Raw genomic sequence first — 27,637 nt, forward strand, 5'->3', positions numbered from 1 at the left:
CGGTAGGTATATTGAGACTAGTGTTATTGCAGTATGGAGAATTATACGAACAGCAACAGCTTCTATTTTAGTTTGGAGTGGGATATGTTTAGTTGGGATCTTTGAATTTACTAGGATTGCCACAACACAATAGGGAAGCGCTAGCGGTATTTCGATCTCTTCGATAAATGCAATAGTTCTTTATCGAAGGAGAAATTTGTGTGGTTAGGTAAGTTTCCTGTAAACAAAAGGCAAAGGGAGAATATTGATTAATTAGGTATTGAATATCGTCTGTGTTGGAACGAAAGCCTCTGCAATTCCATTGTAAAATGCTGTGGTTCATTTTGGTTTAGTTGAGGATGATTCATCTGACTGTTTTTTGTTTGAGGAGGATTTTTTTCGGTCTCTTTTCGGGAAGGTAGGGCGACCGGTATCCACAGTATCGTTTGCGTGAAGTTCTAGTATTGGTTCTTCATGATCTGGGTTTACATCTACTTCCATACTACCAGTGGATGATTCAGGTTTATCGTTGTGTTTAGTGGTTTTTAGTTTTTCTTTGTCATGCGGGACTGTCCGAGTCTCAACTGGGATACTGATTGGTGTGTTGGTCGATTCACTGATTTTAATTTGATGTGTGTCTTTGACAGGGTTTGATAATGTGTTTTTAACCCAGTTAGCTAGATGTGCAGGGAGGTATGGATACATCTGTTTGAGCTGCTGTTGAATTAAAGCTTCGAGTGTGAGCTGCATATGAACGACTGGGCATGGTCGACATAACCTGTCTGCGTGCCTCGGGGTACGTAACTTTGTGCTCTATTTTATATTTTTGGATTTTCTTCCTCGTTTTCCACATTTCACAAGATTTGGAAAAGGCTGGGTGACTTTCTTTGCAGTTGGGACAAATGGGACTTGAGGCTGAACAGTCTGTTTGTGTATGCTCCTTGGAACCACAAATTGGACAAATGGCATCACCTCTACATGCTTGTTGCGAATGTCCATATTTTTGGCATTTAAAGCAACGTAGAGGATTAGGTATGTAAGGCCGTATTCGGCAGTTTAAATAGCCAGCTTTTACTGAGGATGGAAAATCTGGGGTGCTGAATGTTAAAATTATGGATTGGGTTGGAACAAGATTTCCATCTTTTTTAGTTTTTATACGTTTTGCACTAATTACTTTTTGATTGCCCAGTTCCTGTACTAATTCCTCTTCAGATACTGTAATCAGGTCCCACTCTGTGATGACACCTTTTGACGAGTTTAACGTATTGTGGAGAGTGATAGATACGGGTAGCCCAGCAAAGGTTGTTGTTTTAAGCAGCCATTCTGAATGTTTTGAGGAGGCTGTTTCGATTAGGAGGTCTCCGGATTGCAGACGTTTAACCATTTTCGGTGTACCAGCAATGGATTCCAAAAATCTTTGGATGACAAATGGTGATAATTTGCCGACAGGCTGGTTGGAGAGCGAATGTATTACAAGGAAGTTTGGCATCTCATTGCTCTGCACTTCTCTTCAGAGCCTTTTTGGTTGGTTTAGGTCATCATCATTTGGTTTGTCTGGCCTTGAATTTGAAGGCTCTAGTGGTGGATAGTCATTTATATCCATCGTTACTCCTTTTCGCCCTGGAGGATAACTTTTCCCCCAGGTTACCGGCCCTGGCACCGGGAGGCAGGAGCAGTGCCGCTCGGAGGCCAAGCGGTTGAAGTGTTAGTTAATTAGTAAAAATATAAATAGAGGAAAATGTAAAGAAAGGTGTATTTCCTTCCTGTGTTCTACTTGTTACTTTTCAAGTATAGAACTGTTTTTAAAGTAAAACTGTTTATAGAAATGTGAACGTAAAATATAATTTCAATCACTTATCAAGAGCACTTTATAAATCGCAAGTATATAGCTTGGCCTTGAAATACGCTTGGCACCCGGGGCCTGTATATCATTGACAAAATCCCGTGAGCTGTCCTGGCAGCATGTCTACACTGCTCAGAGAATTTCATCCTTATCAGAAAATCACCTCCTTAGAATTTCATGTCTGACTGCACAATTACCCCCATGTTTTTTCATTCTTCACTAACCTGAGTTAGTATAACTCAGGTTAGTTATTATTAACTTCCCTTAATATAACTGAGTGTAGTACTACACAGTTGATAAGTTACTCTGGGGTTATTGCTGCCCGTATGCAGTGCTTTTGCATTTGTCAATGTTGAACTTCAGCTGCCATTTCCCAGCCCATCAAACCAATTTTCCTAACTCTTGTTGCAGTAGCATGACCTGATGACTGTCATTAATCACCTTGCCAACCTTTGTATCATCTGTGAACTTAGAAATGAACTCTGATATACCTTCATCAATATCACTGATAAACATTGAAATCAACAATGGACCCACCACTGAAACCTGAGAAACTCCACTGATAATATTAGTCCACAAAGAGCAGTACCCACTGATAACTACTCTCTCTCTTCTTCCACTTAATCATCCCTTTATCCATATCAGTAACTTGGTCTTAATACCACACTGCTCCAGTTTGTACAGCAGTCTTATGCAACAGTATCAAAAGCCTTCTTGAAATCCAAGTATATGATGTCAAAATTTTTTTGCATCCAGTTCTTTCATCACTGTATCATAATAACCTATCAGATTTGTTCAATAAGACTGCCCTTTAACAAATCCATGCTGTTATAGCAGTGTAATTGCATGCTTCTCCAGATGGTCCTGCTTTACTTCTTTAACCAGTGATTCCATTATTTTCCCTGGAACAGACATTAAGCTAACAGGTCTTTAATTACTGATGTCACCTTTTTATCCCCCCCCCCTTTACGAACTGGGATACATTTGCACATCTCCAATCCACAGGTATCTCCTCTGAATCCAAGGATGCACTCATAATTATGGCTAAGGGTTTGCTTACCTCCTTTGCTGCCTCCCTTAATATAACTGGATAGATTCCATCCATCCCAGGTGCATTTTTTATGTATATCTTCAACAACTCCTCCATTTTCCTTTCAGTTATCACAAAGTCATTCAGATCCTTGTTAGAGTTTGATAAACTTCTGGCATTCCCTTCCCTAAAGAATTCCTCATGTGTGAATGTAGAGGCAAAATATCTATTCAATTTGTCAGCAACCTGACCATGGTCATCAATAGTTAACCTAATGACATCAAGTGGCCCAATGGTGGTTCAACTCCTTCCTTCTATTCTTAATCTAAGAAAATAGATGTCTTTGCTGCTTTTCTTTGTATTCTTTGCAAGAGACTTCTCATAATCTGCCTTAGCTTACCTAACCTCTTTTGTGACTTGATTACACACTAATTCATATCTACCATAAGCTTTTGTATCACCTGATAATTTATATGCATCCCATGCACTTTACTTCTGTGCCACATGTTTCAATAATTAAATTGACATACATTTAGGTCTAAGCTTTGAACAGTATTTCTTTGGTGGTATGAAAAGCCTAGTAGCTTCTCTGATTACTTCCTCAAATACTTCCCATTTAGAATTTGCTGTTTGTAACATCATTAGTTGGTCCCACTGTACAGAATTTAAAAACTGTCACTATAGTCATCCTCACGAAAGCAAAAGGCATTCCTTTTACCCTTGACAGTAGTTATGTATTTAATTAAATTCCACATTAGTAAACTGTGATTGCTGCCACCCAGTGGGTCTTTTACCTGCAGATTCCTCTTCCAATAGAACAGCTCAGTTCCCAGTCAGGATCAATGTCACAACCTCTGCAGGTACTTATCAATTCTGGCCAGAATTGATAAGTACCAGAATTTTCTGCAAGTCACGTGTTTTTATAGAACGCAAAATGGGCATTTCTTGTTCTTGCTACTGCTGTTCCTGAGTAAACCGTGCAGCCAAATCTTCCAGTGCCTCATTTGTAAGAGGCTCAGAATGGCTCTCCAACAACTCAATCACATCATCAGGCTCAACAATGTCAAGTCCTACCTTCTGAGAAACTGCAGTGATTTCATTTACAATCTGTAGCACTTCCTCAAATATCCTGAAATCATGTAGTACACACTCAGACCACACTTTCTTTCACACTCCATTTATACAAGTTGATGTGACCCTTTTCCAAGCAGCATTGATGTTGCTGATGCCCTTGAGGATATTATAGGACCACTAATATTCTTTGACAGACATGTTGCAGTTGTCCATTTCCCATAACATCTCCCTCAAGTCTGCCAGAGGTAGACTTTAGGGAGATGTTATGGGAAACGGCTTTAAAATTTACTATGATACCCTGGTCCACTGTTGTAAAAGGGAGGTGGTATTTGTCGGCAAATATTCACACCTTTTACACCCACAGTCATATTTCTCCAATTGTCTAACAACAGCAGTGTCCTCCTTGAATAATTATTTTTTTCATAGCAGCAATGTACTGCTGTACAAAAATTAACTCTATGCCCATTTGTGAAGACATCTTGTGTCACCCAAGCCCTTCTGTTTGAAGTCCAAATGATTGGTAAATTTTCTTTAATGAGCACCATTACCCTTGACATTTCAGAGTGATAGATGAGCAATGGCTTTAGTCTTACAGTTCCTGAAGCATTTCCGCCAAGAAGAAGAGTTAAATGGCAGGTTTAAATTCAGGAACATGGTTCTCTTCACAGGAGATGAAAGTTCTTGAAGGTACCTTCTTCCAATACAGGCTGGTCTCATCTACGTTGAAAACAAGATCAGATGGATATTCACCTTCCTCTGTGAGTCACTCTAAGTACAGGTAACCCTCGTATAACACGGCAGTTAGGTTCCTATAAAATGTCATGTTGTGCGAAACAGTGTTATACGGGACAAAGAAAAGTACAAAAAGGGGGGGGTTGCATTCTAAAAGCTAACAAAAATACACCATTCTAGATTTCATGTATCTTCTGCTTTTTAAAAAATCAGTAATCTGGTTTTGTTTGCTTTGGCTTGATAACTCTTCGTGAATTTCATCGTATGGAACTAAACGTTTTTGAAGTTCCCTTTTGAACTTTGCACTCCTTTCATTCAAGAATCTGCATTTGAAAAATAAGACTCTAATTGCTTGGCTAGCTTTATGCCTTCCCGTATGCTTTTTAGTGTAAAATTTAGAAGTTTAGAATTTTCATCTGCACTATCATCTCTGAATTGATTTGGTTTATCTACAATGCCATTTCCACCAAATCTGCTTCACCAGCCTCTTTTTCTATCAGTAATTTTTGAATGTCTTCAGTAATCATATCTTTATTTTATTTTATTTTATTTTTTTAGGAGCATCGGCGACTAAGGCCATGTCACTCTGCATATATTGTCCATAAACTGCATGTGTCCTCAGGTCGATTTTCTGTTTTGCTGGACAAGAAACCCAAGTTTCTGGGAGGAAAAACCATGCTACCCTTGCCTGAGCCCGACTAACTCAGCCACGTGAAAAAGACCCATAAAAATTCATCCCATCATTGAAGGTATTCAAACTCAGGTCATTTCCAGACAGTGTGGGGAGGAGGGCGATTCTATCAACTGTGCTACCCACAATGGTTTCAGTAGCCATATCATCAAAACCTCCCCCTACTACCAACTTAGCAAGTTCTACTATTGCACCAGTTCTGTTTTCTGTTGGTTCGACCATATTTCCTGAATGAACTAACTCTGGCCATACATTTTTCCACACGCATTTAATGTTGATGGATTTACTTCTTTGAGCGATAAAACTATGATTTTGATACAGTCCACAACTGAAAAATGTTTCCATGTCTCCATTACTTCAATAAATTCAGAATCAATTTTTTCCAAAATCCATTGTTTATTTGTTGTTTGTTATTTGGTTTTTAGGAGCATTAGCAACTAAGGCCATATTGTAACGATTTTTTGATGTAACGAGTTTTAAAGGTGGATATAATGCCTTGATCTAATGGCTGAATGAAACAAGTTGTGTTAACTTAGCAACTGCGGTGGTAGAAACATAACTTGAAAGTTTGGATGACTTAAAAATTTTGGATGGCCTGGCACACTATCCAATAGTAATAAAACTTTGAAATCTAAAATTTTTCCATAAGTTCAATAAAAAAAAAAAAAAAAAGGTAAAGTGCAGCCGTTATCAACCCACTGCAGGATGGAAGCCTCCTCAACAATTCATGCTGAGGGAAATGGACCATAATCTGCCACGCTGAAAAATGTTTCCACTGAAAAATGTTTCCATGTCTCCATTACTTCAATAAGTCGATCTGCCAACCCAGTGCGGGTTGGCAGATCGACTGTATTCAGCAGTCAGGGGCTTGAACCCCGGTCTACTCAAAGACCGTGTGCTACTGCACTCCCGCTCCTGACCACTTGGCTACAGAAGCTGTTTTTAAGTTCAATAACACAGAACAAAACACGGGGATTTCCCAACATAATAAAATACACGGATTTCTCAATAACTTTTTTTTTGAATAGCAGGTCAACAGCGGGGATTCAAAAAGAGTGGAAATGTTGAAAAATTACATCCAACATAATAGTAGGGTTTTCCACACACAAAAGTTCAAAAATACCGTGTTATGCAGGATTTGCCGAAATTCTCTAACCGTGTTATAAAAGTACCGTGTTGTGCAAGGATTGCCACAATTGATGAATTGTGTTACAGCGAAACCATGTTGTAGCAGTACCATGTTATATGGGGGTTGCTTGTAATAGTAACAGTAATAGTATTTTACGTATACTGCAAGGAAGCCACAGGCTTTGGCTGCACTGGAAAAAAAATAAATAATGCGAATAGATAAGCGAATACAAATTATGTGCTTCCATCCTAAAATAGGTAATCATTGAGTTGACATATGAATTTATTCAAACTGTCAGTCTCAACTACCTGTGAGGGCAACTTATCCAGCAATCAACACATTGCTGCCTAAAAGAAAACTTCCTACAGTCCAAGCTAAACCTCATCCCCTGCAATTTGAATTTATGGCCCCTATTTCTGGAATTCTTCATAAGTGAAAATTCCACCTTCATTCCTTTTACTAACCCCTCTCAGAGCCTTATAAACTTCAATCTGGTTATCTCTGAGGTGCTTAGTTGCCAAGTTCTGCAGCCTACATAATCAGAGTCTTTCTTCGAATAGTGGTCCTTTTGCCAATCTCACCATGCGAGTTCTGTGTCTTTGGACCCTTTCAAGAAGCTCAATGTCTTTAGGGCTGTAATTTGTCACCTCAACCTTTTTAATCTTTATGCTGAAGATATCATGCTTGAAGCTTTTGGAAGATTTAGAGACTGGCATCAAAATTGGAGGACTGAAAATAAACAACCTTTGTTATGTAGATGATACTGTGATAATTTGTAATTCTATGGATCATCTTAAAGAAACTCTGAGGAGAGTATGTGAAGCAAGTAAGAAAAATGGATTGTTTCTGAATGTGTGTAAAACTAAAATTATGGTGATTGGTGATAATTTCGGTCCCAGTAAAGTGAAGGTTAATGGGCAAGATATCGAATAAGTTGATGAATTTGATTACTTAGGGTCAAGAATAAATAAAAATAGTGACTGCTCAAATGATGTAAAGAGATGACAGGCAACTGCTAAAATGTTGGTTGCTGATCTGACAAAATTATGGAGAGATCATGATCTGCCTCTAAAGACAAAACTGAGAATCACTGATTCGTTAATTTTTCCAGTTTAGCATTAGCATTAGTAGAGGCATTTGATGCAAGAAAGCAAGCTTATGCAGCATCAGCCAAAAAAAAAAAAAAAAAAAAAACCCACTTCCACTTCATCCCTCTGTTCGTTCAAAATACCTGTCCAGCTGAGCCTTAAACTTATTTAGGCTATCAACCTCCACTACAAGGGATGGAAGTCTGTTCCACCAACCAACCACCCGCTGGCTAAAGGCAAATTTCCGCACGTCTATCCTACATCTGTCTTTCCTCAATTTGAATTTATGCCCTCTCAGGTGATTTTTCTGAGCTAGAGGAAGAATCCCATCAGCATTGAGCATGCTTAAACCATTCAAGGCTTTATACACCTCTATCAGATCACCTCGCTGGTGCCTAGTCTCCAGACACTGTAATTTGCAAAACTTAAGCCTTTCTTCGTAAGAGCACCCCTTTGTTCCATTCACTAATCTTGTTGCCCTTCTCTGTACTCGTTCCAGCAGCTCTACATCCTTCTTGAAATGAGGTCTCCAGGCCTGTATACAGTACTCTAGGTGTGGCCTGACCATTGCCTTATACAATGGAATAATCACCTCCTTATCCCTGCTGGAAAATTTTCTGTATATCATTGACAATACTCCATGAGCTACTCTTGCAGCCTGTCTGCACTGCTCAGAGAACTTCATATCTGCCTGCACAACCACCCCCAAGTCCCTTTCATTCTCTACCACTGTCAGTGTAGTACCACAGAGTTTATACGTTGCTCTGGGGTTGCTGTTTCCCATGTGTAGTACTTTACATTTGTCAATGTTAAACTTCATTTGCCACCTCTCAGCCCATCTGCTCAACCTTTCCAGATCCTGTTGCAGCAGCATAGTGTCAGTAGTGTCCTTGACAACCCTGCCAACCTTTGTATCGTCTGCAAACTTGGACATTAAGCTTGATATACCATCATCAATATCATTTATAAATACAGAAAACAATAATGGACCCAACACTGAGCCCTGAGGGACTCCACTAATAACATTAGTCCACGATGAGCAGTGTCCATTGATTACCACTCTCTGTCTTCTCCCCCTCAACCACCCCTTTATCCATAGCAGCAATTTGCTTCCAATGTCACACTGCTCCAATTTGTGTAGCAGTCTTCCATGTGCAACAGTATCAAAAGCCTTTCTAAGATCCAAGTATATAATATCAAAGTTATTCCCTGCATCCAGTTCTTTTGTGACTGCATCATAGTATCCAATCAAGTTGGTCAGGCAAGACTTCCCCTTAACAAAACCATGCTGTGTCTGAGCTATAACTGAAGTCTTGTCTAAATGATCCTGCAGTGCTTCTTTAACCAGTGCCTCCATTAATTTTCCTGGAACAGAAGTTAAGCTCACAGGTCTATAATTACTTGTGTCAGCCTTTGATCCTCCTTTGTGAATTGGGGTCACATTTGCACATTTCCAGTCTATGGGTACCTCCCCTGAGTCCAAGGAAACTCTCATAATTATGGCTAAGGGTTTGCTTACTTCCTTTGCTGCCTCCTTTAATATAACTGGATAGATCCCATCCACCCCGGGTGCCTTTCTTGTGTTTATCTTCAACAGTTTCTCCTCCACTTTACTCCCAGTTATTTCAAGATTCTGTAGCTTACTGCTAGAGTTGAATACACCTCTGGCATTCCCCTTGCTGAATAACTCCTCATGTGTGAATGTCGATGCAAAATATTCATTTAGTTTGTTAGCTACCTGAGCAGGATCATCAACAGTTGACCCATCAATATCCAGTGGACCAATCTGATTCATCCCCTTCCTTCTAGAGTTTACATAAGTAAAGAACTCTTTGCTGTTTTTCTTTGCATCCCTTGCCAAAGATTTCTCGTAATCTGCCTTCGCCTGCCTAACCTCCTTTGTAACTTGGTTGCATATCAACTTGTATCTATCATAGGCTTCTGTGTCATGTGTTAATTTGTAAGTGTCCCATGCATTTTTCTTCTCTGCCATATGCCTCATTAGTTCATCTGACATCCATTTTGGCCTAAACCTTGAACAATATTTCTTAGTTGGTATGTAAAGCCTAGTAGCTTCCAAGATAAGTTCTTTGAATGCTTCCCATTTTGAATTTGCTGTTGGTAACATCATCAGTTGGTCCCACTGTATAGAATTTAAATACTGTCTCAGTCCATCGTAGTCACCTTTACGGAAGCAATAACCCTTCCCTTTACCCCTAATGGTAGTTACCTCTTTGAGTAAATCCCACTTCAGCACACTGTGATCACTGCCACCTAGTGGTTCATTTATCTGCAGATTCTTAATGCATGAAGAATCACTGCTGATAATCAAATCAAGAGTATTACTCCCTCTAGTTGCCTCCCGAACATGCTGATGTAGAAAACAATTCATCCAATAAATCCACAAAAGCCCTGCTAGTGTGTGAGTAACCAGCCCCCAAATTCCAGTCAATATCTGGGAAATTAAAATCTCCCATTATAAGACTCTCTGATTTACTGGCCCACTCTATTTCCCTGTACAGTTCCTTATTATACTCATCAGAGTCATTAGGCCTATAGCACACTCCTACTCTCAATTTTGATCTCCCAATGCTTATGTCACACCAAACTGACTCAACACTGCACTGTCCGGCGATGGCGATGTCCCAGTTGCCACTTATGGATGTGAAGGATGGAATGTGAAAAGAGTTGACAGGAAGAAATTTGATGCATTTGAAATGTGGTGTTACAGGTGAGTACTGCGTATTTCTTACTTGGATCGAGTGGGTATTGAATAAAATTGGCAGGCCTAAAATTCTTCTTCATAGCATCAACAAAAGAAAACTCAAATTTTTTGGTCATATAGTAAGAAGAGAAAACTTTCTGTTGAAGAATATAATGGAAGGAAAAACCAAGGGGAAGAGGTGCAGAGGAAAACCTGCAACTAGGTGGAAGGATGGGATCAGTGAACTTCTGGGCATGACATTGCGATGCTGCTTGTATAGCACATGGTCGATGCAGTCGAAGGAATTTGTTGGTGGCCACAACAGCCCCTCAGGGAGCTATGTGACTGAAAGTAGTAGTACTGGAATTCTTCATAAGTGAAAATTCCACCTTCATTCCTTTTACTAATCCCTCTCAGAGCCTTATAAACCTCAATCTGGCTTTCTCTGAGGTGCCTAGTTGCCAAGTTCTGCAGCCTAAATAATCAGAATCTTTCCTCGAACAGTTGTCCTTTTGCCAATTTCACCATGCGAGTTGCATGTCTTTGGACCCTTTCAAGAAGCTCAATGTTTTTTTCTCAGATGAGGTCTCCATACTTGAATGTAGTATTCCAAATGTGGTCTTACAATTGCCTCATACAGTGAGATTTTGACCTCCCTATCTCTACAGGATAATATTTGATAAATCATCAATAGGACACAATAGGCTTTCCTGGCTGCCTGTTTACACTGCTCAGAACACTTCATATCATATCTGCTCATATCGCAACTAGTAGATCCCTTTCCTCTTCCACTGTTTTTAATTCAACCCCACCAACTGTATAATTTATTTTGGGGTTGCTATTTCCCAAATGTAAGACCTTGCATTTTGTTGCATTAAAACATAACTTCCACTTCTCTGACCATTTTTGAAGTCTGTTCAAGTCATCCCCCGAAGGAGCACTGCTTGGCACTGATCATTAACGACTCTACCAATCTTTACATTGTCTGCAAATTTTGACATTGTGCCTTCTAGTGCTCAGGATATGCCCCGGCTGTTTTTTCATCAGCACTGGCGGCCTCACATGCAAAATGTAGATGCAAAATGAGTATTTTGCATCTACATTCACACAAGAAGAATTATTAAGGTTTGAAAAAGGCAGAAGGTTATCAAATTGTAGCAGGATACTTAATGATTTTGGAATAACTGAAAGCAAAGTGGAGGAGAAATTGTTGAAGTTAAACATAAGAAAAGCGCCTGGGGTGGATGGGATCTATCCAGTTATATTAAAGGAGGCAGCAAAGCAACTAAGCAAACCCTTAGCCATAATTATGAGAGCATCCTTGGACTCAGGGGAGGTTCCCACGGACTGGAGATCTGCAAATGTATCCCCAATTCACAAAGGGGATCGATTTTTTTTTTTTTTTTTTGATTTGGTAGTTGTTGGCGCATCAGCTTCAGTGGCCATATTGCACCTCCCAAGGTTTTTGCAGTACTTTGATCCAAGCCCGAGGCGGGAATCGAACCCGCGACCTTTGGGTTGCCGGGCAGGTACTTTACCCACTCGGCTAGCCCGGTCGGCAAAGGGGGATCGAAGGGTGACACGAGTAATTACAGACCAGTTAGTTTAACTTCTGTTCCAGGTAAAATAATGGAGCCACTGGTTAAAGATGCATGGCAGGATCATCTAGACAAGACTGCAGCAATAATTCAGACACAGCATGGGTTTGTTAAGGGAAAGTCTTGTCTGACAAATTTGATAGGATATTTTGATGTGGTTACAAAGGAACTGGATGCAAAAAATAATTTTGATATCATATATTTGGATTTCAGGAAAGCTTTTGACACTGTTGCGCATGGAAGACTATTGTACAAATTGGAGCAGAATGGTATTAAGGGTAAGTTGCTACAATGGATAAAAGGATGGTTAAGTGGGAGAAGACAGAGAGTGGTAATCAATGGGTGCTGCTCTTCTTGGACTAATGTTATTAGTGGAGTCCCACAGGGTTCGGTGTTAGGTCCACTATTGTTTTGTATATTTATCAATGATATTGATGAAGGTATATCAGGCTTAATGTCGAAGTTTGCAGATGATACAAAGGTTGGCAGGGTTGTTAATGACAGTAATGGCAGTGTGCTACTGCAACAGGATCTAGATAATTTGGGCAGATGGGCTAAGAAGTGGCAACTGAAGTTTAACCTTGACAAATGCAAAGTACTGCATATGGGTAGAAGTAACCCCAGAGAAATGTACCAACTGTGTGGTACTACACTTAAGGTGGTAGAAAATGAAAAAGACCTGGGAGTAATTGTGCAGTCAGATATGAAGTTTTCTGAGCAATGCAGACAGGCTGCCAGGGCAGGTCATGGGATTTTGTCAATGATATATAGGAATTTTGCTAGCAGGGAAAAGGATGTGATTATCCCTCTGTATAAGGCAATGGTCAGGCATTGCTGCCAGGCTGCCAGGGCAGGTCATGGGATTTTGTCAATGATATATAGGAATTTTGCTAGCAGGGAAAAGGATGTGATTATCCCTCTGTATAAGGCAATGGTCAGGCCACGCCTTGAGTACTGCGTACAGGTCTGGAGGCCTCATTTTAGGAAGGATGTAGATTTATTTGAGCGTGTACAGAGAAGGGCAACAAGATTGGTGAGGGGAATGAAGGGATTCTCTTACCAAGAGAGGTTTAAGTTCTGCAAATTGCAGTGGCTGGAGTCTAGGCACCTGCGCGGTGATCTGATTGAAGTGTATAAGGCCTTGAATGGGTTGAGAATTCTGAATTCTAATGGGATCCTTCCACTTGTTCAGATTACGAACCTAAGGGGGCATAAATTCAAATTAAGAAAAGACAGATGTAGAATAGATGTGCGGAAATTTGCCTTTAGCCAGCAGGTGGTTAATTGCTGGAACAAACTTCCATCTGTCGTGGAAGTTGATAGGTTGAATAAATTTAAGGAGGAACTGGACAGGCATTTGGAGGGAATGGTGTGATTTTTTTTTTTTTTTTTGGCTGATGCTGCATAAGCTCATACACTTGCTTTCTTGCGTCACATGCCACTACTACTACATGTTAATTTTATATTGGAAATTTGAGTTTGCTGAAAGAAGTCAGAAGGTGCCAAGTCAGGGAATAAGGTGGTGTGGCAAGACATGAAGTCTTAACTTCCAGGTGAGATCAGTGGTTGCGATAGCAGTGTGGGCTAGTGCATTATCATGAAGCAAACAATTAATAAATATTCTTGCACCTCTTCTATATAGTGTTTCATTACATGCAATTCGCACTTTCTGGATGATTTAAGACCTGAAAACAATGAAAAAGTTTATATAAAGTTTATCTGACCCTGAAAAGTTACAGAGCTATGGCTGTTTGAATTTTAAAAAAATGATTGTGGAGTTTTCAATGGGGAAAAAAAACAAAAAAAAACATAAACATAGCAAAATATTTATCCATTTTAAGTACATGTTTGCTAATCCTTATTTATTATTATTATTATTACTTTTTTTTTACCATTAAGTTTGTTATTTCTACTGCATGCCTTTCCTACAGATATTTCCATGAGCACCATTCAATTCTTTCTTCCAAATTAATGAAACACGTGTGAACTAACTGAAATCTATTCAATTAACTTTTCTTCTTCCTCTTTGTTTATTTCCTCTACCTGTGATCTATGGAACAACTTCTCTCCTGATATATTTTCTGAAAATTACAACCTGCATAGCTTCACATTCCTTATCTTCAGTTCATTCATGATACTAGAGTAATATTGATTTCAACAACCTCTGATGTCTAGGATCGCAATAAAAAAAAAAAAATAATAAAGTTATGCAACTTTCTATGGTGTCATAAATTACGATTACAGTTAGGTTGTTAAACTTTGCAATATATTAACATTAATTATTTTTTGATGATCCATTGAATATTTTGCTTCTTTCTGTAACTTTTCTAGATTAACAATATTAGACATTTTTTGGAGAGTTGTTTATGATGCTATTTGTGACAAGAAAGTCATGGACAGATTAACAGCAACCAGCGATTTAGTTAATCAGTAAATTGCCACCAGTATGCCATGTTTTAATGCTATATAATCTGCCAGCATGTCCTTGTATAATTTTCAACTTAGGAAAAAAACCACATAATATATGAGGATTTTTGGTTTTGGTTTTTTTTTTTTTTTTTTTTTTTTTAGCCAACAGGTGGTTAATTGCTGGAACAAACTTCCATCTGTCGTGGAAGTTGATAGGTTGAATAAATTTAAGGAGGAACTGGACAGGCATTTGGAGGGAATGGTGTGATTTTTTATTCACATTCAAACAATAAGGCCATATTGCTCCGGGATATGCGGTGGTCATTCCCTTGACCTTTCTGCATCCTCTGTATTTGGTGGTGATGGGCTCGAACCCCGGTCTAATCAAGAAGCGTGTGCTATGCACTGCTGCTCCTTCCCACCTGGCTACGGAGGTGCCTAATATATGAGGAAGAAATATATATAGTTCCAATATAAGGATGCACTTATGATCTTATATTTATACTTACTTTAAGCTCTTCTAGCGCTTCAGCAATAGCATGATTACAAGATGTCTGCTGTTTATCCACCTGAAGAGTATTACTCATTACCTTCTGAAATTTATGACACTGATTCATCAGTTGAGAAGAATGGTTGACTACCAGAAGTAATCCATCCACCTATTTAACAAGATAAATAAGTTTCTTAAATGTCAGAAATAGTCACATCTCTATGGACTAGTTATACTACTTAAAAAAATACCCATTTCAGCAGGATGAAAGCAAAATATTATTTCTCCCACGAGTCTCATTTTTCAAATTAAAACTAAATACTACAGAATGTATATTCATTACATTCAGTTTGTTTTATTTTGTTTCTTTTCGCACCAATAACAAATACAATCAATATGATAGAATACAACAAATACAATCACTATACTACATTTAATCCTCTGGCAAGAACATCAAAAAAATAAAATAAATAAATAAATACAAGAGCAACACCTAATGTAGTTATCAATTAGGGATACTATTGCAATTCAATTGAAAAAACAGTATATTACTATTTATTAGTAAAATTTTACCATCCCTCCCACCCTTGCCAACCACTGTCCATCTCTCCCAACCCCTTAATTTTCAACAGAGGGAAGGTAAGTATCTAAGTATCAGTCCCACATATGATAAACCCAGTGATGGTTTAAATTACAAGATGACAATAGTACAGTCAACATGGTGCTGGAAACTTCAAGTTAAAAAAAAGAAGAAGAAAAAAAGAAAAGAAGATAATTCAGCTTCATTCCTAATATCTATATTAAGAATTAAAAGAATGACCCAAACTTTGTGCCATTCGTGTGGCATACAGTTACCACTGGTAACTGAAATATTTCGTGGTAAGTGAAATATTTTTACATTTACTAAAAGCTACATGGTCACAGCAAAATAAGATGTTTGCAGGATTATTTTGTCTTTTTATCTGCTTTTGCAGCCAGCAGGATTTAAACTCTATTGGTAATGCAATGGTATTAATTCTCACACAGAACAAACCTGCCTTTGTAATGAGTTATCCTAGTATTACACTACTTTCAAACAGATGGCCTTGCCATAAGTTTAACTGGCTTTTTGTTTAAAAGATGAGTCTGCAATGGCAGTCTGTTTCAGGACTAACTAATCTCTCATCAGGACAGCAGGTATCTGTAGTGATAACTCAGACAAAAATGATAGTTTTAGCTATATTACAACTTTAAAAAGTAAGATTTTGTATCCTGCATAGCAGCTCACATTGCACTTCTTTGCAAGAGCAGTTGTCTGCATACTACAACTACTGACAGCTGCTATCTAATGAGGGGACAGTTGGTCTTGAACCAGGTTGTCATAAGAAGTCCCATCTTTTAAATAAATAGCCAATTATCCTTTTAGTGAGGCCTTCTGTTTGAAAGTAATGCAACTCATTGCAAAGCCAAGTTTTTCCTGTTATAAGAATTACGATCACTGCATTGTCTATGCGGTTCAAACAATTTTTGCAGCCAGCAAGATTTAAAGGATAGAATGGTAGCTATATTACAACCTGCAATAATCTTATAAAGAAAGAACTACCCCATTTTTTTTATGGATGCATAAGAATTCATAAGTTGGTGAAACACTACGATGACATGTAACTTGTTGTGAAGGTATTCACAATATGAGATGTAATGAAAACAATGCCATTTCATCATCTTCAGTGATTTACTATGTACAAACTGATGCATTGCGCTAATTTGTATGTCTGTAACAGCATATATAATAATGTAATATCATGTAATGGCATCTACAGAATGCATAGAAGTATAGTCTATACTTTCTATAGATGCTATTTGTAATCTAGTGAGATGATGCGTGAAATTTGCTGTTCACATTACCATTAGTAGTGACAAAACGATCCAAGATGCAAGTTTATACAGCCTGTTCCAACAATCAACCACCAGCTGGCTGAATGCAAACTTTCACACATCTATCCTGCAACCATCTTTCCTCAACTTGAATTTATGCCCCCTCATGTATGTAGTCTCAGAAGGTGGAAGAATACCATTAACATTCAACTTACGCAAGCCAGTCAAGGCTTTACACACCTCAATCAGATCTCCATGCAGATGCCTGATCTCAAGATGCTACAATTTGCAGAACTTTCTTGGTAAGAGCATCCTTTTGTTCCCTTCACCAATCTGGTTGCCCTTCTCTGTACCTCTGCACCCATTCAGGAAGATCCATATCCTTTCAAAAGTGAGGCCTCCAGACCTGTATACAGTACACAAGATGCAGCCTAACCATGGCCTTATACAAAGGGATAATCATCTCCTTATCCCTGCTAGCAAAGTTTCTGTATATCATTAACAAAACTCCATGAGCTATCCTGGCAGTATGTCTGCACTACGCAGAGAATTTCATGTCTGACTGCATAATCACCCCAAGTCTTTTCATTCTCCACTACCCTCAGTGTAGTACTACAGCTGATAAGTTCCTTGGGGGTTACTGCTACCCATGTGCAATACCTTGCATTTGTCAATGTTAAACTTCAACTGCCATTTCTCAGCCCCTTGACTGACGCAATTTTTCCAGATCTTGTTGTAGTAACTCATCTTGATTACTGTCATAAACCACACTGCCAATCTTTGTATTATCTGCAAACTTAAACATTAAGCCTGATATACCTTCATCAATATCACTGATAAATACTGAAAACAACAATGGACCAGCACTGAATCCTTAGGGAAATCCACTAATGGCATTAGTCCATGAAGAGCAGTACCCATTGATAACCACTCTCTGTCTTCTTCCACTAAGCATCCCTTTATCCATAGCAGTAAGTTTACTTAACTCATTTATTGCATTAAGCTAGTGCATTCCAAACATTTTTTGATGCCAACATTATCTTTAAGTTTATGGTAAATGCAATGGTATGCAACTCCCTTTGTTTCATGTCAAAAACATGTATACAAGAGTGAGATGGATGGTGTGAAAAACTAAGTATATATGCTTAACTAAAACCATCTGAAATCAACATCAGTTATTTAGCTTTCAAAGAGAAAGAATGTGCCCAGAGCTCACTGGCTGCACAGTATAAATAAATTATCTGTTTTTATGCTGGGATGGCCAATGTAGGAGAAGGAGTTTGTTTACAAGTTAGAAAGAATATAAGAACATCACTGTATCTGTTCTTTATTTAGAACCATGGCCAATTCAAACATGTACTACTAATGTAGCTGAGTGGTCAGGAGCAAGAGTGCTGGAGCATGTACTCTTCGAGTGGACCAGGGTTCAAGCCTGTGATTGCTAAAAATGATTTATGTTTGTATTGATAATTTATTGTAAACTCCACTGATGGTCATGCCAGAGTACAAACACAAACATTTTTTTTTTATACTCTCATATTGAAGCTCATGAAAATATTAATGATTATAAATGTCTAATGCATTACTCATTCACTTACATCAATATACACAGTGAAAGGAAATCAAAGCAAAAAAAAAAAAAGCTGATATAATGCCAAAAATTGGTGAAACCTTTTGGGACATGATGCAACACTCACGCTGGAAAGGCCTGATAAACACTTCAATCAGGTCTTTTGCAGATGCCTAGTTTCCAGACAACTTACAGGGCACAAATCTTTCTTGGTAAGAGTATTCTTATGTGCCTCTGAATATTCGTGTTGCCCTTCTCTGCAGCCTTCTCAACAGACACTATATCCTTCCTGAAGCAAGTTATAAACCTCTATGCAGTATTCAAGATATAGCTTAACCATCTTTCTAAAAGAACTGAATATAAAATTTCATGAAATTCCATCCAATGGGAGTTGAAATGTTACATGCAAATCGATGGATGGATGGACATGGTGAAGATAATAGGCACTTATGCACATATATATGTAAACACATATATGTGTGTACCCTGATATACCTTCATCAATATCACTGATAAATACTGAAAACAACAATGGACCAGATTATAAATTCTAAGATTATAAGATACCTTATATAATTATAAGATAAGATTAAGACCAGATTATAAGATATCTTAGAATCTTAGGATTTTTTTTTTTTTTTTTTTTTGGCTGATGCTGCATAGGCTCATACACTTATGTACACACATGTACCTTGCATTTGTCAATTTTAAATTTCAAATGCTATTTCTCAACCCATGTGCCTAATTTTTCTAGATCTTGTTGCAGCACAGCATACCCTGATTACTGAAGCAATTAATAAAATAATAATAACTAATTATTAATAAAGTAATTATATTACAGAACAGTTGTAATAATTTTAAGTTGTAATGTAAAGTAATTATTGGATTTTACTAGCAGAGGAAGAGACCAAAGGCTTCAGCTTCAGGGGTGTACTGAGATATTTTGAGAATAAATGGAAATTTTAACAAGGTTCTCAGCCAGAAAGCTGAGTATGAAACAACAGGTCTTAGTAATAACACAGTTTATGAATTTTAGGAAAATAAGATAAAAATAAGGAAGCAGCTGCCTGAGACATACAGCCTGTGGAACTTTTCATACTTAATCTTGTCCTGGTCTATGTTTTAAAAAGTGACTGAATAACTTTTCTTTATAAAGTCTTTTTTAGATTATGAAATACAGCCTTGTAAACAAAAGAATGCTGCAATAAATTCTCGTGGTAAGAAGAATGATCCAATACTATGCTACTCTTTCTATCTGTATTAAAGGTAAAATTATCATATCCTTAGCTGCTTTGAGCTATTGCAAAACAAGCTGATCTTATTTGGAAAGACCAACTGCCACTGATGGCACAATAGGACACTACATCGGTAGTAGCTCAGCTTACATTATCTTCCTGTCCTGCACCAGTACAAGTTTATTATTTACTGTAATATTGCTCTCTTTAAGGTTGATAATGATATCTTAGGATTCTGAAACATTATTTGTTTTATTCTTGTTTTTACCTTAATTTATCTCCTCAAGTTTTTATATAAATATAATTATAAATTTTTATTTTTTTCCTCTATGTTTTAAATTTTAGTTCATCACTGCAGTTTGATTAGAGATGATACAAAATTCAGTGATGTCATTTGTTTGCAACCCATAAGGCCTTTTTGTTCTAGAAAAATAGTACTTTGACTCAGTTCTTAAGTGGCTTTTTTCTATCTAATAAAAACCGTATCAGACTAACAAAACTTACTTCAACATAAGATAGTGTAATGGTAGCATCAGCTGTAGGCTCCAAAACTATTACTGGTCCATCCCAAGAAGTTATTTCCATATCACATTTATCATACTTCATAACAATAAGGTAAGCTGCTTGATCTGGACTGGGCTCAATACTTTCATGCCCACATGTCATGTCTACCAACTGCCATATATATGCTTCATTATTCTGTAAATGGCCTAAAATTATAATCATAATGTGATATTAATAATACAAGTAATAATTAAATGTTAAAAAAAAAAAAAAAAAAAAAAAACCAGCACCCATATGATTGCTGATTTCAGAAATTCATGTATTAAATCATTTTGACATAAAGGTATATTTTGTCAAAAGTATACAATAAATACAAAAAAGTATGAAATGAAAGTATAATTTTTTCTTTTCTTTACTATGGTTAATCTTATGTACATTACAATAAAATTTACTTATAGCTTTACTCTACTTATATTTTAAACATCTGGTAAGGAATTCATCATAAGGTCAATAAATAGTTTAAAAAAAATTGATAAATCAATAAATATTAATTTTCTCATGAACCTATATTTTCTGTCCTGAATCTGAAAGTAGGTCCAAAAATTTACAGCAGAACCCTGATTAGTTATCCAAGACAAAAGGATTTAAAATAGTCCATTTTTTCAGATAGCTGATTTTTAATGCATTTATATTACTTTTATTTACAGTATAAAAGGGAAGTTGGAAAAAAATTAACAAGATAAAGTTACAGTAATTTGCATTTATTATTTATGATTGAAATTGGCCTCCCTAATGACATCATTATGTTCCTTCTGCCTGTCATTAATATGACACCCAATTTCTCCAATACCATATCTCACAATCCAAGAATTGAACCTATTATAATTTAAAAACTTTTAAACCACATAAAAGCATTAAAATAAAATAAAAATAATGAAAACCTCTGGAACCTTCCAGCCTAAGCTTTATTCATCAGTGGATGAACACTTTATTGTAACACATTACAAGCTGTCATGAATATGACACCATCTCTCTGATATACTATGGCTCATTTATGGTCTGATGCCCAGGGTGTTTCATGATGAGAGCATGTATTGCAAATATGGTACCAATGTCATGTATTTTTGTGGAATGATTATATGTTACAATACAATGTTTTTCTGCTGATGAAGAAAGGTTTGGAAATGCATTGGAGTTTGTCATTTATTTTATCACTTTTATGTAGTTATTCAGTTATATTAAATTTATGTTATATTTAATATAACTGAATTTCAGATTATTCAATTATATTTAATTACCATTTCAATATTATACTGTGCAGGCTTTTTTAAATTATAAAAGATATATTTTAACAAAGGTATATTTTATTTACTAACATCAGTATCAGAATATGCAAGAAAGTGATACAATTGTTACTCCTGATGCAAGAGGACTTTTTGGTGAATAGTAAAAATAATGTGTTATTTTTAATAATTTCCACTGAAACTAGAGAAGAAACTATAAATTCAAACATCCTCTCTCCAATAAGGCTTCTGAATGATCACCATATGATCTTTAACATCATACCAATCATGAATGGGGGAAAAGAGACAAGCAATCATGTTTGCTTGCCCATAATTGTCTATAGAAATTTGTTTCATACTTCTCAGACTCATTTGGTTCATAACATACCCTCACTATTACCTTTCCTGTATTGCAAATCAAGTCATACCATAGAGAACTTAATCTGACTCAGGGAATGGCCTCATTTTGAGAAAGTTTTTGATAACACATATGTTTCCCCTTCTTCCATATCTCTCCTGAACATACTGAATGGCATCAATACATATAGCTATGTATTTAATATCCAGCCATATGCTTTAAAGCATATTATTACATAACTATATTATACACGTTGTTTTCGATTAAGAGACAGAGCTCAGCTCTTTGGGTTGGTTTTTGACTGAGAGAATGAAAGAGTAGTTCATAAAGTATGAACATTTTTATTCTGATTTTTCAAAATGTATGGAAGTGGAGTGCTTTTTTTATTTATTTATTTTTTTATTAGTACAGTAGAGCGTCAAAAACTGAAAACAGACTTCTGATTTGTTCGGATTTTCAAACTTATCAAAAATATTGTTCTGGAGACTAAAAAAAAGTTTAGTAAGTTTAGAAATAAAAACACTGGCTTTAAAATCTAAGGGATCACCTAATTTTTTGTTAAAATCCAGAGTCTTTTCACACAATACAGGTCCAGATATGGGTTCCTAAACTTCATCTCTGTGTGAACTACAAATAAATGGCACCTTTGAGGATGATTAGCTGTTCTCATAGTTTTTCTTTTTCTTTCTTTTTTTTGAACCATCTGAATTAAGTTTCAATGTGAACTTAGAAAATTTTTTCCTTGTTTTCTTTAATGTCTGTTATGGTTGACTTTCCAACCTTTTGCTAACGAAGACCTGCTTTCTCCCTTTGAAAGTCTGTTTAAAATCTTAATCTTTGATTCAATTGATAAGTTGTTAAAAATTTCTGTTTCCTTTTAAGAGAAAGAAAACTACAGTGCAGTAAAATAAAACTGTTCAGAATCTTTTTATTCCATACCTCACTTGTGCATATTGTGTTAGTTGCAATTCCTGCATGCCATGTTCTTTGTTATTGATCTTTTTTTACTGTTTTACCTTTTATAGAAAAATTATAGAAGCCAATTAAGAAGAACGGTGCTAACAGAAGTATCCATAGAAAAGGCATGCATCACACACAGAATATGAGATAGGGAAGCAGACAGACTTTGTTACAGATGGGTCATTAATTAAACTAAATGCTCTCTTTTCAGTGGAGTCTAGAAGCTTGAGAGAGGTTATGTAGCAGTGCATCAGATGTGGGAACAATATTCCATGATAAGGCAAATTTGAGATTTGTACAGAGTGAGTAGCTGTTTAGAAGAAAAGTAATGCTGAAGTGAAAGAAAACCCAATTTTTCTGATGTGGAGGAGGCAATATTTGTGATGTGCATAAGCCAAGAGAGATTAGAAGTCAGGGTAATCCATAATATAGATATGTGATCTTCTCTAGAAATCTGAGTATCATGGAAGGTAAGCACATGAGCAGAAGAAACCTTTTTATGAGATATAAGACAGGACTGAGTTTTAGAAGGATTGAAATTAAGTTATCTTTGCACCACTGGAGATCAGCATTTAAGGAATTGGTAGTGGATATTTGAGAAGTGGGTGTTTGAAGCTTTTTGTGCAAGTTAAGGTTTCACAAAGTGGAATGTGGAAAGCAATGTGCTATCATCGGCAAAACTATGGATAGGATTTCTAGTCAATGGAAGAAAGTCATTAATATTCAAGAGGAAAAGAGTAGGTGAAAGAACTGAACCACAGAACACTAGCATTAGTGGAGAGGTTAGAAGGCAGAGAGCTGCCAACTATCACCCACAGTGTGCAGTCAGATTTCACTCGATTACAGAAAACAGCAATCCATAAGATGGAAGCTTATTTAGAAGATCTTAATGTCAAACAAGATCAAAAGCTTTTGAAATGTCAAGAGTAACTGCTTGAGTTTTCACCAAACTTTTCCACTCAATTTGTCCATAGATGGGTAACATAAGCCAATGTGTCACCAGTGGATTGACACTAACAGAACTCATATTGGCAATCATTGATCAGATGGAAGGTTTCAAGATAGTTTAGATGTTGGTGGTTAATGGATTTCTCCTTGACTTCTGAAAGAGGTAGAGGTAAGTGCAATAGGATGATAGGATCTGTCACAATTTTAAGGAACTGGCAGGATATAAGCAAATCTCCAAGAAAAAAAACACCAGGAGAATAAGAAAGTGTAAAAAGCAACACAGGACAGGAGCAGGGAGCACAGGTTTTGAGGACAAGTATAGAAAGACCCTCAGAACCTGGAGTGACTTTTTTTGTATCAAAATTATTCAAAAATCTTCTGACATTTCTGACGTTGCTTTGTTAGAAGAACATGGAAGGCATCGAATGTAGCGTACTGGGAATAGTAAGAGGTGGTTTACCAAGATCACTAATACAAGAGTTAGAAGAAAAATAAGTTGGCGTCATCTTTAGCTGAGGTTACAAAAGAATCATCAGGTTTTAACAGAAGTGGGAGTACAGATGGGCTAAAGTTGTGGTCAACAGATTTAGCAAGAGACCAGAATTCTTGACTACTATTCGGACAAGAAGCAAGTTTTGTACTCTTAGCATGTTCAAAATTTAGTTTGGACTAATTAATATCTCCTTTACGATTGTTGCAAGCTTTAGTGTAGGCAGAAAATAAATCTGGAGATTTGGATACAAGCTAATTGCCATATGCAGCATTTCTGTCTTGAACAGTCTTAGCACATTTAGTGAGGAAACCCATGTTTAGATAAAGGACAAGATTTTAAGGTGGAGTGTGGAGTAAATCATTCCTACAAGAATAATTCCATTTTACATTCTTTTTTTTTTTTTTTTTTTTTTTTTTGGTAGTTGTTGGCGCATAGGCTTCTGTGGCCATAATGCACCTCCCAAGGTTTTTGCAGTACTTTGATCCAAGCCTAAGGCGGGAATCGGACCCGCGAGCTTTGGGTTCCCAGGCAGGCACTTTACCCACCCGGCTAGCCCGGTCAGTTACATTCTTGTAATGTCGAACAATAAACAATATGAGGCTGAGAATAGCCACAAGAGAAAGGCTTCACTACAGAAGAGACGATCAACAAGTTTTGATCTGAGGGTTCACTCACCTTGACCATGTACTTGGAAGGGTTGTTTGTGAGAAAAAGATCAGAAGTGTTGAAACATTCTTAAGAAGAATGTAGCTGTTTCACATGTTGGCTGTGTGGTTAGGATTGTCTGGTAGGTAAATGAACAATCTGTGTGAGGTCATTGGTAATTGCAAAAGCCTCAGCATCTCGACCTGCTGGGTCTGCGTGAGTGAAAAACAGAAGCCAGCTGGAGTTGCAAACATTAAAATCACCAAGGAAAATTACCTCACTATTAGGAAAGCTGGACTGGAGAAAGTCTAATTTCAAAGAAAGGATGTTTGTTTGCTATTTGGTTTTTAGGAGCATTAGCAACTAAGGCCATATTGCTCCGGGGATATGCTGTGGTCATTCCCTGACCTTTCCGCATCCTCCGTATTTGGTGGGCATGGGCTCGAACCCCGGTCTAATCAAGAAGCGTGTGATATGCGCTGCTGCTCCTGCCCACCTGGCTACGGATGCGGCGCAAAGAAAGGAATTGAAGGAGTAGTTCCACGTGATTAGTGGAAATGGGAGATCAATAGAGGCAACAGATGCATTTTATAGAATGCGGTAGAGAGATTTTAAGCTAGAGAAGATTGAAAAGAGGAGATTCCAAATTACTCAGTTGTTGTCATTTGTGATTTTATGGCACAAAAGCTGCTTTGACTATATTGTGCTTGTTCTAATTTTGTTATTACAAGTTATGTTGTTACTGATGTTGGCATATTAGATGCGGTTGGTAAGATTTATTAGACTGAGGTTGGTAAAGAGTTCATTTATGTCTGATTCGTTTCCCATAATACGTTTAAGGGTTGGGTTAATGGTTCATTTGCATGTGATCTGAAAGCTGATTAGCAGGCAATTTGGTAACATGGACATTCTATGATGATCCGTTTACAATAGTAAACACATCACCATAGAATGGGCAGACACTGAAGGCATTGTGGAGAATCATCTTTCATTAGGAGATGAGTGTGTTAAATGTGTGTGTCCGAAGCAAAGCCGGGCAAGGATTTGGGCAATAATTTGTTGTTTCAGATTTCCAGGTTTGTGTCCATACATTTTCAGAGGCTTTTCGGATGATATTGGTAAAGTCATTGTCTGGAATTTTATGCATGTGAGAATTTTCATTTGATGGCTGTTTTGCAGCTTGATCTGCACATTCATTGCCCAGTATTCCAGAATGTACAGGAATCCCAACGAATCTAACACTGTTTTTTTGTCCTGAGATGTGATAAGCAGGAAAGCATTTTTCTTAGACATGGATGATGATGATCTAGCTGTAAAGCATATATTGCACTTAATGAATCTTTAAAAATTGTACTTTTTACGAGAGAAATTTTGTCAATGTGATTTAGTGAGAGACATTGCAAACGATTCAGTACTATATATACTGCATTCTTTGGAAGAGACTGAGAAATTATGCTGTTTGGCAGGACCACTGATACAATGAGTGTATCTGTTTTGAAGCTATCAGCGTACAGATGGGAGTAGTCAGAGAATTGCATTACTTAAGAAGAATGTAGCTGTTTCATATGCTGATTTGGACATTGGTTTGTTTCCATTTGCAAGGTCCAAGACACAGTTGACTGAACTGATTTCCCATGGTAGAAGGGATGTGGGGATATCTTGGTAGATTTTATCCATGCTTAAGTTCCATTGTGAAAGTGATTCTTTTAGTTGGATACTCGCTGGTTTGCAGGTTTGTTCTCGTATAAGATTTACATTATTGTCATGTTGGATGACCAGGAAGGCTTTGAATTTTTGCAGCATAGTTCAACAGAAGAACTTGTCTATGAAGACTGAGTGGGAGTTCGTGGATCTCTGTGTATAAACTGTACACTGGTGGGGTATGAAATGCTCCGGAAATGACACATAATGCACTATGATGAATAGGAGATAACCAATTTAACACACTTTTCCTAGATGAGGAGTAGATGGAAGAACCATAATCTAATCTAGATCTTATCGCAGCATGATAAATGTGTAAAAAGGAATAACGATCAGCTTCCCATTTGTGGTAGATATTGCTCAGAGAATGTTTAATATGTTTAAGCACACTGTACATATTTTGTGTTCTAGGAAATTTAATTTGTCATCCATAATTAGTCCTAGAAGTCGGATACTATGTTTGAGTGAGATTTGTTGATTGCTTATCCTTAGTTGTGGTTGGTTGGGAGTCGATATCCATTATAGATTAGCATTAGTAGAGGCGTATGATGCAAGAAAGCGAGTTATGCAGCATCAGCCAAAAAAAAAAAATAATAAAATATTCCACTTCACCCCTCCATTTGTTCGAAATACCTGTCCAGCTGAGCCTTAAATTTATTTAGGCTATCAACTTCCACAACAAGGGATGGAAGTCTGTTCCACCAACAAACTACCCGCTGGCTAAAGGCAAATTTCCGCACATCTATCCTACATCTGTCTTTCCTCAATTTGAATTCATGCCATCTAAGGTGATTATTCTGAGCAAGAGGAAGAATCCCATCAGCATTGGGCATGCCCAAACCATTCAAGGCTTTGTACACTTCTATCAGATCACCTCACCAGTGCTTAGTCTCCAGACACTGTAATTTGCAAAACTTAAGCCTTTCTTCGTAAGAGAAACCCTTCGTTCCGTTCACTAACCTTGTTGCCCTTCTCTGTACTCGTTCCAGCAGCTCTACATCCTTCTTGAAATGAGGCATGAATACAGTACTCAAGGTGTGGCCTGACCATTGCCTTATACAAGGGAATAATCACCTCCTTATCCCAGCTAGAAAAATTCCTGTATATCACTGACAAGACACCATGAGCTACTCTTGCCGCCCATCTGCACTGCTCAGAGAACTTCATATCTGCCTCCACAATTACCCCAGGTCCTTTTCATTCTCTACCACTGTCAGTGTAGTACCACAGAGTTGATACATTGCTCTGGGGTTGCTGTTTCCCATATGTAGTACTTTACATTTGTCAATGTTAAACTTCATTTTCCACCTCTCAGCCCA

The 27,637-nt window shown here is 37.3% G+C and overlaps 1 protein-coding gene across 1 annotated transcript in view; it reads right to left on the reverse strand.

Annotated features, from left to right (window-relative positions):
• The window catches only part of LOC150081426 (mitogen-activated protein kinase kinase kinase 4-like), a 350,096-nt gene that overhangs the window by 294,380 nt on the left and 28,079 nt on the right, over positions 1-27,637 (reverse strand). The window contains exons 3-4 of the mRNA XM_090380199.1: positions 19,931-20,136; positions 14,787-14,936 (exon numbers count right to left, since the gene is read on the reverse strand). Coding sequence (XP_090236325.1) covers positions 14,787-14,936; positions 19,931-20,136 — 356 coding nt within the window. The remainder of the gene's footprint in view (positions 1-14,786; positions 14,937-19,930; positions 20,137-27,637) is intronic.

The sequence above is a fragment of the Mastigoproctus giganteus genome, chromosome 8, assembly GCF_048544385.1.
Source record: "Mastigoproctus giganteus isolate SK-2022 chromosome 8, ASM4854438v1, whole genome shotgun sequence".
NCBI classification, from domain to species: Eukaryota; Metazoa; Arthropoda; class Arachnida; order Uropygi; family Thelyphonidae; genus Mastigoproctus; species Mastigoproctus giganteus.